The 12151-nt window shown below is 38.5% G+C and overlaps 1 protein-coding gene across 1 annotated transcript; it reads left to right on the forward strand.

Annotated features, from left to right (window-relative positions):
* Positions 1-4183: 4183 nt before the first annotated feature.
* Positions 4184-9778, forward strand: ABRA (actin binding Rho activating protein). Its single transcript, XM_064703567.1, has 2 exons — positions 4184-4971; positions 9301-9778. Exons 1-2 carry the CDS (start codon positions 4220-4222, stop codon positions 9776-9778), a joined length of 1230 nt encoding a protein of 409 aa, XP_064559637.1. The 5' UTR covers positions 4184-4219.
* The last annotated feature ends 2373 nt before the right edge of the window (positions 9779-12151 follow it).

The following is a 12151-nucleotide window of genomic DNA, read 5'->3' on the forward strand; positions in this document are numbered from 1 at the left end:
GCAGGATTGTTTTCTATTACTTGGGTGGCTTGCATTTAATTTGGGGGAGAGGACCTTTGGGGCTGCACTCCACAGATCGCTGCAGCTGCTGCTACTGGACAGTGCATCTTCCCTCTCCCCTTCCACAACTAAGAGTCTGTCAGGCTGGGTTCTGACCAGGATTTTCTTGGCAGTTTGTTGGATTTATCTTCTTCACAGAGCAGTGATGCCATGCTAGGTCATGGATAAGCCCTGATCTCTCATATAGTTGGATCCTGATGATACATAATTAAATGCAAACTCAAAATTCCATGTAATTATTACACAGGGATAATTTGTCAGTATAACACAATTTCAGTTAAACAAAAAATGCTGTGGCCAGATATAGGATGCAACTATAAGAAACTGCACCAATGAATGCATAAACTTCTTTCAGTTAATGGCTTGACACAACCCAGTCCAAAGGCCCAGGAACATCCATTTCTTGGAGCTCAGACACCTGAATTGTCCACGGAGCTGCATGCTGAATGAGACACAGTTGCTCACTGCTGTTGTTAGAAAGAATTCATTTGATGTGAACTCTAAAAATAAGGAAATCCCAAACTGTAACTCTTTTTACAGGTTTCCTGTGACAACTGGCAATATATGATGTTATGACACAATGTACTTTAACTGTGTCATGGTGAGAAGAATTCTTGAGATTCCTGATAATGGCAGCTGGTTATACTTAGGAAAGAAACATATCTTGTTTTTGTTATTCACCACTAACTCTGGGGAGGAAGACAGCATCTTTCATACACTTACAATTGGTTCAAAATTAAATTCCTTGGAATCAAAAACATTGAATAACTTATGTCAGTGTCAGTGACAAGGTAATGTATGAAGGACACAGTTCTACCTTTAAAATTAATCATCCTTAAACAAAACAAAAATAATTTGATGGCATACTGATCTCCCAGACACTGTTAGTCTTCTACAGCAAAGAGAAAATGAAAGGATTTTAAACAGTTTATAACCATAGAGGGAAAAATTCATCTGAGGGGAAAACAAAACCAAACCATCACACAGCAAAAACTTTTATCTCTGGCAGTCCCTCCTTCACAACTTTGGATTCAGGAAATCAGGGATATTATGTGAAATGCAGCAATCCACAAGCAGTAACAAGGTCTTAGGTACATGTGCAGACTTGTCTGAAGGTGCCAAAGAAATTAAATCACATGAGTTTAGGCAGCCAGGGTCAAGGGAAAAGGGAATTTACAACTTCAGCATGTGTCAAGCTTGCTTATCAAAGTTAATACTTTCTCCAATTACTTTTTCTCCTATAGACCTTCTGCAAGAAATGGTGCCTCCACTCTGGCCTCAAGGGTAGTTGCTGAACTTATGAAAGCCTGCAACAGTCACCCTCACACAGCCTTTCTAAGCATTTAGAGGGCATTTTGTGACCTTGTGATGTGTGGAAGACACATAGAAAATGTGTTTGGGTCCAGCTTGCCTAAAACATACCTGTGCCTTTAGGGCTGGCTATTGGCTTGTGAAAGTCACAGTAGGGAAATGACATGCTGAAATGTAACTGTGGCTGATTATCTCATTAAGAATAAAAACTTTAAATCACGAAGCAATAAATTATAACTTCACTGCAATAAAGCATTTGCAAAGTAAACAACACACAAAGCATGAATATTACTGGATGATTTGGACATAATTTATAATTAATTTATTGCTGGCAGCACTACCATATAAAATGAGACAACATTCAACACATTCAAGGCAACATCCTTGTATGCTCTAAAATTAAGGATTATAAAGATAGTTATCCCAGAATAATTATATCAAAGTTTCACTGGCACTTTGGACAAGTCTGTGGTAACACTTCAGCTTAATATAGTGACCAATTTAAACTAAACATTTGTTTAACATATTGTCGTTGTGCAATATGGATTTAATAGTATGATCTGTAATCTTGGTGGTTTTCATTAGTCTGTAATCTTTTATTGTAATTTATCTAAACTATGTAAACATTAAGATTGTAGGACTATGACCAGCATACTAAGGTCAAGTCTGTTAGAAAAAAACACAGAAGTTTCTATATTAACAAGTTCTTTGAAATGTACTGCAATTTATAGACATTACTCAGGAATGCAATTATTTTTCAGTGCCATGAATTTCAATACAACTACTCGCAAATATTGTATGAGAGCAAAAGTGTTCAAGGGCCTTTGATTGCAAAATACAGCCAATTAACTAGTGGGATAGGTTCCCTAGACAGTGGGCGGTATCTACTCCTGGTAGTCTTTAAGAACAGATAAAAGAGGATCCATCCAGGACACATGGAGGTGGAGCTGCCCTTGCCTTTTAACAGGGATCTCGACTGAATTACGCTCCAGGATTGGCCTTCCACCATTCCTTGTTTCACTGCACTCCTTCCTTGGTCTGACCCTTTATCTGTATTTAGCTTTCAGCTCATTCTTGATGCCTCAGCCACCCTTACACTCCAGAAACCACACAGATTGACACAATGAACTGGTGTAATACTCCTATTCTGCAAGTGCATTATTTTCTTTTGCTTGCCTCTTCCTTGTATTTTAGGGAGCATACACTTCCCCATGTGCCTGCATGGATATGGGTAAATTCCAACCACCAGAAGGTCCCACTCCTGACTAGCCTTAAAATTACCCCAAAATAAATGTCTGGTGACAAATGTTTCTTAATAAAATTGTATGGGTACATCTCACAATGTCATCTCACAGCTGTGACGCAGTGGGCAATAGCTGAGACTGTACAGTACACAGAGGTGACACATTTTTTTCTAAAATAAAAGTATGAGTAAATATCTAGCAGCAACATTAACTTACATTATGTCATCAGTTTTGAAGAGGAAATTACTCCATAGATTAATGAGGAATTCTGCATGGAAGTCAAAGTTATGATGTAGTCTTATAGCATTAATCAAGAGCTAAATGTGATCTGACCTACTTCAAACAGCCCAGCCTTTAACAGAGAGAAGATTAAAAAAAGGCAGAGTATGAGAGTCCATATTTATCGCTGATGTAACACCAACAAAGCCAACAGAATCCCTTGAAGTTCTGAGTGCCTCAGAGTACCACATGGCAAGTGCCACAGGTCATCTGTAATCTGCAAGGTATGATGGATTGAAAAAGCAATGCCATTTTCCGCTCCTATTTAGGAAACATTATACTAAGAAATAAAATCTCACAAGACTGTATTCCAGAAAAATGTTTATTACCATGCAACAGTGGATGTATCAATTCACTAAACAATTTTACAAGTTCAAATATGAACTCATTCTAGGAAGTCCTCTGGAATGAACAAATCATAAGGTTTTCTAGAAAAACTGATTTTTTCTATATTGTACACAGTAAACATAATTATATTTTATATAACTCTATTGAAAAAGCAGTGAGAAATTAAACAGGCTATATTTTATTTTCTCAAAACCCTAAAACTTGGAGATCATTCATCCATCTGATCAAGTCAGACTTATTAGGCTGATCCCCAGACACAGTGATTCCCTCTTCCTTGGTGCTGACACCAAACAGGATAGTGTTCCCAGACCCCCCTGGAGCTACGTTCTAAAGAGAGACATTAATAGATAATGACTGGGAAGAGAACACATAAATACCTTTTAAAAAATTAACAAACCTCGATTTCCTTGGACACATGAGCAATAAGAAAAAACCCAGTATCTTTTTAGGAAATATCTCTAAAAATTCCTTAGTCATGACTTGCTTCTGGCTTCACACTCCATGACAAGGGCCACTATTTTCTTGTGATGTTGAGAAGTGTCCACCCTGGCCAAAGTTCCTAGCCACTGACAGTCCTTCACATTTAGCATTTTCAGTCACTCTCATCAGGCTCTCTTAACCAAGGGCTGCATTTCCAAAAGAACAAGACCCTTGCCAACAAACTTGAAATTCAGCAGTCCCACAGAAGGGGGACTAAAGGAGCTGTTACTTTCCCACTATTTCTAGAACAGGTTTGTGTCACACTGTTTACATCATGCATCATTCATCTGCTGTGATGAAATGTAACCCTGTGTTTTAAAAAAAGACTTCTGCAACAGTGAGGATACTCTATCTTTGTGAGAAGCATGTCACATATTTTCCATAGGCATCAACTGCTCCTGCTTCTATTTAAATCTGTGTGGCCCTCTTCAGAGGGCATTATTCCCTCCAGGAAGCCCATTCAGAAGGTGCTGAGCAGAAGGAGGGGAGAAGCCAGGATGGCAGCAGACAGCAGCATGGCTCCCGAAGAAAAGCCGAGAGCAGCTCCTGTGAGAAGGGCTGTCCACAAGATCCGGATGGCCAGCCAGGTCTTCAGCTTGGCTCGAGGCTGGCAGCAGTGGGCATCTGACCACCATGGAAAGCAAGAACAAGAGCCCTCTGGATGGGTCCCCACTGCAGAAAGCTCATCAGCTCAGCCTGTACAAGAAAGCTCCTTTGAAAAATGGCAAATTCCATCCGTCAAGAGGGACCAAGAAAAAGATGATGAAAAATCCTTAGCAAAGGATTCAGTGACAATAAGAGATGCTGAAAAAAAATCAAGGGAATCAGACGAAGATCTCAAAACGTTCAGCATTAAAAGCAAAGAGGTGACCAAAACAGTTGTCAGCAAAGCCTATGAACGAGGAGGCGATGTCAGCCTCCTCAGTGAAAGATATGAAAACAACAACAGCAGCTCCGAGATGACCAAACTCAAAGAAGAATCAAATGCTATTGACAAAATTCTTAGCAACAAATTACCTTCAACCATAAGGAGGAAGTGTTCAAATGTAGTGTCAGAGATGACCAAGGGCTGGGAGAAGATGGAAGACGAGAACAAAGATGGGGCCAAGAGAGAGCTGCTGCTGAAGTGCCGTGATGACAGCCTGGATGCCCAGGACAGTGGCTATGGGGAAGCAGAGGACAAGCTCGAGCAGGAGGACAGTGACCAGGAGGTGACAGCTGTGAGGATTAAACGCCCTGTCCCATCTCTGTAAGTAAAGCATCTTCATTACATCAACACAAATGGCAGAAGGGCACAGCTTTCCATGAGGAAAATGGTGGGGGTGGGAGGATAGTAGGAAGTGGTCAAAGATAAGCTATTATTCTTGATTTAGAAGAAATTAATCAAAATTCAGGAGACCTTCCACTTATCACTCTGTGCTTAAGTAGTTACTCAACAACATCAGACTATGTACCTAATACAAGATTAGGAAAAAAGTTAGGAAGTTATATTGTTATATTTGGGACATGTTAATTATATTTAATTTTCACACTGGATTTACCAGTTCATCAAATTATCTACTTATTTCTTAATACTTCAGTCCATGTTTCAGAATCACAACTTTTACCTCATCAAGAGCCTTTAGCTACTCATTTATTTCAGCAAATGCTGTCTAAATCAATATATTTGACAAGTAATATTTCCAAATACTTATTCATTATTTTGCTTAGTATTAATTGTAAATACTCTCAGGAGCAATTTGAAGAGAATGTCCCAAATTAATATAGCAGGAATTACTTCCACATACTTCTTACCAAAAGTTGGAAGCTTCTTTGCAAGCTTTCCATGAATTTTAAATTCCTCAATTCAAAGAAAGGAAAATTCCACAGTATCTTGGACCACAAGTTCATACCATATCCCAATCACATTTCCAGAAATTAAAAACTGGATCAGCACTGATGATGAAAAACTGATGAAAATGCCAGAACAGACTTTGTGATCCCTGTGCAGACAGGCAGGCAGGCTGTATCATGGTCACTATTTTGGTTTTACACCTCACTACTGATGAGCATTATCATGACCATTAGACTGTGGCTAACACACTTATGAATTTCAACCATGCAGTACCTTTAAGCACAGCTATCGGAACACACACTCCCAGAGCTATTTTAACTATTCAAATGGAATTAGAATGATGCTTTGCTGTACAGCTGAGCAGTCAGCTCCTGTAAGAAGAAAATGGTTAACAGCCCAAGTGAAAAAAGCTCCCCAGAAACCTAGGGCTTGAAATTTTTGGTACCTCTTTTGGCAAGGACTGTGTTCACCATCCTTTCACAGAAGTTATGACCTCAAAACAAAGATTCCAAATATACAGTGGAAAAAAGATACATTTGCAGCACTTATCTGTAAACAACTTCAATTAAAACAAATTTTTTCGGTTTCAAATGCTGTAGTAGAAACCAACTATCTAGCTTCCATTAAACCAACTGTCTTGTAGACCAACTATCTAGCTTCTGTTAAACTTTTCTTATATTTTCCTCATATGCATAATTTTAGTGTTACTGCCATGAAAAAAGATTGGTATGCCATATTTACTGTGATCTGAATTATTGAAGTAACACCCTCTATGTTACTTACAGCTCTTTCTTCCACTGAAATTGAACACAGAACTAATTTTCTACACTTACAGTGCTGCTATCAGGACTGAACTTTTTTAACTATTCATATTTTAAAATTTATTTTACAGCCTCAGAACATAATATTTCAGCCTGCTACATTTATGAACCTTTCAATGTGGTTTAATCTTCTTCAAAAAGGCCATAAGTACACAGTTGCTAAAGCATATCGCCTATTTTCCTATCCACATTCCAGGAAAAAAGCATCTGTACAAGTGTTTTGTTTTCCTCACATCAGCATCTTCATTATTTCCAGCTTCACTGCTTGCTGGAATAAGGTTGCTTCCTTAGTAGACAGCTTGTTGACTGGCATAAGAGACTCTTCTGAACTCTTCTGTTCACGATTAGAAGCAAAAAGGATGCAACAGAAGGGATATGAAACTCAAAACATTATAATAGGATTCATACCTTTCCTCTACAGACAGAAACAGGGCAAATATGCTACATGGACCTAATTTGCCTAAAAGGTCAGGTCCTAAATCCTAAATGCATTTAGGATGTCATTCTGGTAAACAGGTTAACTTAGTTGATTGCTGGATGTAAAGCACTTCTTAGAGTGGGTAGAAGTTCAAAACCTTCACTTTGGGTGCACAATCCTTTGTGTAGAAGTAGAAACATGAGAAAATGCCTCTATGTGTACACAATTCATGTTTTAAACCTATCATTAAGCTAAACAATGGCAAAAATAGCACTTCAGCAACTAGAAATGGTTAAATTACAAGCTGCATTAAAAAAGTAAGGTTTTTTTCAAGCCCATGTGCGGCACAATAAAAGCAAAAGGATAGATAAGATGGTTTTCTCAACCACTGAGAAGATTATTTGGAAGAGGAAGGCAATAATAATCTGCTAGAAAGGAAAATTAGTTTCAGTGGAAAAAGGAGGGATTACATTCTAGACCACTAAATTAAAGTAAGTAACAAAGACTGCACAACCTCCTGCTGTCTCAGGCCCCCTCTCCTCTCCACTCAACCTGGGGAACCGAAGCTCTAGGACTTTGTCAGAGCTCATGGTCCCTGGAGAGAAGGCGAAGCAGCTGGCTGTGGCTGAGGAATAAGCCCTCCATAATGATATCTATTCATAAACTCCACTGAGACTGAGGACATCACTTCTTCAAGGTAATTTTGATTCTCTTAGGATTTTTTTTCCCCCAGCCTTAACTGATAGCTTCCACATGGAGAGCTAGTGAAGCAATCTGAGCTTCAGCTGGAGTTCAGACTGCGCTGGTACAGGGTTTCTGTGACTTTTGAGATAGCCATAGGCTTCAGGAGACAAATTCCTTTGTATAGCCAAATCCTGAGCCCAGGGTTCCTCTGACAATGAAGGCACAATTCAGGTGAAGGGACAAAGGATCACAGCTCTCCCTTTCTCTGTATGACAATAGCTTATATAGAGCAGCATTTGGTTTATTGTTGGGAAACCAAATTGCCTAGATTTACCCCACTAGTATATTTTAATGCTTTCCTGCCAACACCTACCTGTTAGCCATTTACACAAAATTACAGGTACAGACACGCTGCCTACTCTCAGGATGCTCTGTAGTCACACCACAGAAGAAAGGTGCACTTGGCAACAGTATGCTCAATTCTTCTGATGGTTTTTCACCAAATTGATAGGGAAGAGTATTTTGGAGCATTTTAAACACAGTTCCTCAATACAGCTAAGCCAATCTTAGGGCAACTCCACAGCTAATAAGGTAGTGCAGCTCTCCTAATTATTTTCCTATCCCTGGCACTTAGTGTTTGCAACTCTTACCCTAGCATAGCCCTGCCCAGTACTGGCCTCTTTCTGGTGCACTGATCTGAGTTAGGGACATCTCTATGACTCCTATTCTCTATTTCAACCAGCTTAGTAGAAAACAAAGGAATGTCTAAACAGCGGGGGGACAGAATTTTCTGCAACTTTGCAGCCCTGTGTGTTGTTTGCTAAGTGCATTTTGATTTTCTAGTGTTAATATTCAGCTGACATTACTGGGAAGGTTGCAGAGCAGCCTTTTGGGGAATAAAAATATTAGAAAACAAATTACTTTGGCACAATCACAGCACAGCACAGTCCCAACTGAGTTCAGTACATATACATTGACAGGACGTGGACAGCACAATGACTAGCTCAGACTATCTATAGCTCCCCCACAACATGTGAGATTGGCCACAAGAGGATAGAATGTCTATCTGGAATAATCCAGAACTATTACACATATTAAAAAATAAAATAAAATCTCTCAAGGTCTTTCCTTATCCTTTGTCCTTGACACTTTCAGGCTTCTACGCTACCCATGGGAATGTGAATTTTGGACTTCAACATTTGTTCAGAATCATGTTCCAAATACAGGAGCACAGACAGAGCTATGACACTCAATTAGGTATTTGTTGTTGCTGTAATAATTGATATTTATTACAGAGGACATTTTTCTAGGCACTACCCTCTAGTTTTCAGCCAGGTTTTCATACACCTACAGCAATCAGCAATCACCTTCAGCCAGGTCATACACCTACAGCAATCTCTAACCTCGGGGCAGGCACACTTCAGGCCTGGCTAAGCAAGCAGGAATGGGGAACTGCGTGACTGACCAAAGGTACAGAAAGTGCAGGTGATGAGCAACATGCTGTTTTGTTCCCTTACAGAATTAAGTCATTCTGGTACAAAGTTTGTGAAAACACGCTCAGAGCAGGGCTGGAAGGTGGTAGTGTAGACAGGATAAAGCTGTAGTCATGGAACTTGCCTTTGTGTGCAAACTGAATGCAGTTTTGCATGCATACAAACAGCCCCTAGAGAACTAATTTAGAAGTGGTGAACTCGTGCCACCTGGTGGATTCCAGCTCACCCCTAACCCACAGAAGCCAGTTACAGCAGATTTCAATAAACAGCAGAAGTGTATCAGGAAAGGAGGAGATGCAAAGCTCAGGTGTGTTTCTGTGTCTTTCAGCGCCAGCCGGCTGAGCGAGGAGGCACGGAGCAAGGCGCGCAGGAAAAGCAGCGCCGTGCACAGCCTCAAGGACAGGTGGCAGGAATGGGCTGACCAGCACATCATAACGCAGAAGCTGAACCCCTTCAGCGAGGACTTTGACCACGAGCTGGCCATGTCCACGCGCCTGCACAAAGGGGATGAAGGGTACGGCCGCCCAAAGGAAGGCACCAAAACTGCCGAGAGAGCCAAGCGAGCTGAGGCGCACATCCACCGGGAGATCAGGGACTTGTGCTTCATCATTGAGTCCATGGCCAAGCCGCGGCCCGACGGCAAGATCCAAGTCACTTTTGGGGAACTCTTCGACAGATACGTTCGTATTTCAGATAAGGTTGTTGGGATTCTCATGAGAGCCAGGAAACATGGGCTGGTGGACTTTGAAGGAGAAATGTTATGGCAAGGAAGAGATGATAATGTAATCATTACTTTATTAAAATAAGTTAAGCTATAATCAGAACAACTTTGGAAAAGTTTTCTCCTCTTCTCCCTTGCCATTAGCATTTGCACATTTTGAACATAAGGTTCCCTTGTTCACCACATAGAAAAGTGTATTTTTTGAAATATGTATTTTATAACAAGTGCATGAAAACCCAAACACCCAAATGGACTTCATTTTGTACCAGAAGTGCTTTCAGGACAATTAAGTTAATTACTACATAAAAAATAAGGAGAAAAAGCTATATGGAATATAAGCAGCTGATGATAAAAGTCCATAGCGATATAAATAGCTACAGGAATAGGAAACATACCAGATCAGAAGCTAAATAACAAAATAAACTCAGACAAAGGTTTTGATCTGAAAAATGCTCTTGTGCATGCACTTTCTAATTAATTGATTTAAATACCAGTAAAATTACCTTATTTTAATACAGAATCAAAGATACATTTTTTTTCTTTTCAAGCACAATATGTAACTATCACTGCAGTATTCTCTTGTTGATACAACTGTTGACACAGCTTTCTCTTACATGTCACATAAAAAAACCTTTTTATAAATGGGGTTTTATATATTTATTGTATTTATATAACTAATTTTTTAGATTATTTCATATGTAAACTTATGGAGTTTGGAATGTAATGAATAAAAATGTTTTGATTAGATAGCTACCTAAAAAATACCTTCTATGTAATGTTGTGCAATGTCTTATCTGATTATCTATGCTGATACTGTTCTTATAAATACAGGAAAAAAGAATATGTAACATATAAAAACTAGCCAGGTACTTGTACTTTTGTATACAGCAGAAAAGTGACTAACATCTTCATATTCCATTGAAATGTACCTCTGTGAAAAAAGAGAACAGCATTCATAACTTTGAGGAAAATGTTGTTCCACATTACACAGAAATACTGACCTAATTTTACAGTATTTGCCATTCCAATGTCACTAAAATAATGTATTTCAGTCCAGGTGATGCTAGAGAGGACTAGGTGCTAATGAACTAATAGTTTTAGGACTTAAAATTGTATTATTCACAAATCTGAGATCTCTGTAAGGTCTCTGCTACTTGCTGAATTAGAGATCAGTTTCTCTACCATTGTAAAAATAGCTATCCTGGTAAAATGTGTGTACTTCACAGGAAAAGCATTTGTTTCAGAGCAGATGCTTGGGCAAGTAATGAAAAAGAAGTGTTTTTTTCCCCCTTAATATTCTTTCAAACTGAAAACACAAATATCTTCTTAGAGAAGTAGAGGTGTACTAATATCTTGTCTCTGAAAAAATAAATATTGCTGTCTTATTATGAGTACAGGTACTCCAGTTTGAAGCACTGTTATATAAATAAATCAAATATTTTATAACTCAATGATACAAGAACTGACTACATCTCTTCTAAATCTATGTAAATCATTAATACTTAGGCATAGTTATATTATATGACTCTACAGAAGAAAAAATTGTAAGATGGAATCATTGGAGATTATTTAATGTTTTCCTGACATCTCTTAGACTACTGAAGCTGACCTAAAAAACGGATGTCTTAGTGTAATACTTACATATAATAATTTTTACCTGCATATTCTTGCCTTATTCTTTACATCTTTATATAAAGACCTTTTATAGCTGTCTAAATTGTCTTGATAAAATTTTGTTGTCAAAGGAATACATGAACTCCTTAATTATTTCTTGGGTTATTCTCCCACACACCAGGAAACAAATACATGTGCACATTTAATGAAGTAAAATATCAGTAAGTTGCTTCAAAATATAAGCATACATATATTCTCCTTTTCATAGGCTGTTAAAATAGTTCCCCTGAAGGTTTCTCTGTCCAAAGCACCAGAAAAAGATTTCAGAGTACATGGCAACAGACCTTATACAAAACACCTGCACAAAAAATACACACTAAAGGCATGTAAGTGTTAAGTGAATTAAGCTCATCGATTGGTAGCTCACTGCAGGTAATTTAAGCCTCCTATTCAGTCATCCCAGAGTTAAAATCTACACAAAATAAACCAAACCCCTAACTTTATCCTATGCTTCCCCTCAAACTATTTTATTTCCAATCAGATGAGAAAATCACAGGACATAACTAGTATTTTTTCTCATAGTACCCTCCACTATTTACCTTTTTGTAGGCAGTATCATGCAAAATTTCTGAAATAATTTACCATTTTTGTCAAAAAGAAATATTAAATGTTGATATAAGTAATGGTGCTTGGAAGCATTTCATGTAGGTTATATGCTTTACAGCATTTTTTACATTAGGTTGTGTGACAAATTTATCCATGGTGTGGAAGGTAATAAATCTGACCTCAGTAAAAAACAAAACCAGAAGTACTCCCTGAATTACCCACCCTAACTCTCCTACTA

The sequence above is a fragment of the Zonotrichia leucophrys genome, chromosome 2, assembly GCF_028769735.1.
Source record: "Zonotrichia leucophrys gambelii isolate GWCS_2022_RI chromosome 2, RI_Zleu_2.0, whole genome shotgun sequence".
Taxonomy (NCBI): Eukaryota; Metazoa; Chordata; class Aves; order Passeriformes; family Passerellidae; genus Zonotrichia; species Zonotrichia leucophrys.

Excerpts from the sequence above, each read along its gene's own strand:
- ABRA (XM_064703567.1), top strand. The coding sequence starts at position 4,220 with ATGGCAGCAGACAGCAGCATGGCTCCCGAAGAAAAGCCGAGAGCAGCT. Across the intron at positions 4,972-9,300 it reads AAACGCCCTGTCCCATCTCT|CGCCAGCCGGCTGAGCGAGG; the intron begins GTAAGTAAAGCA and ends TGTGTCTTTCAG.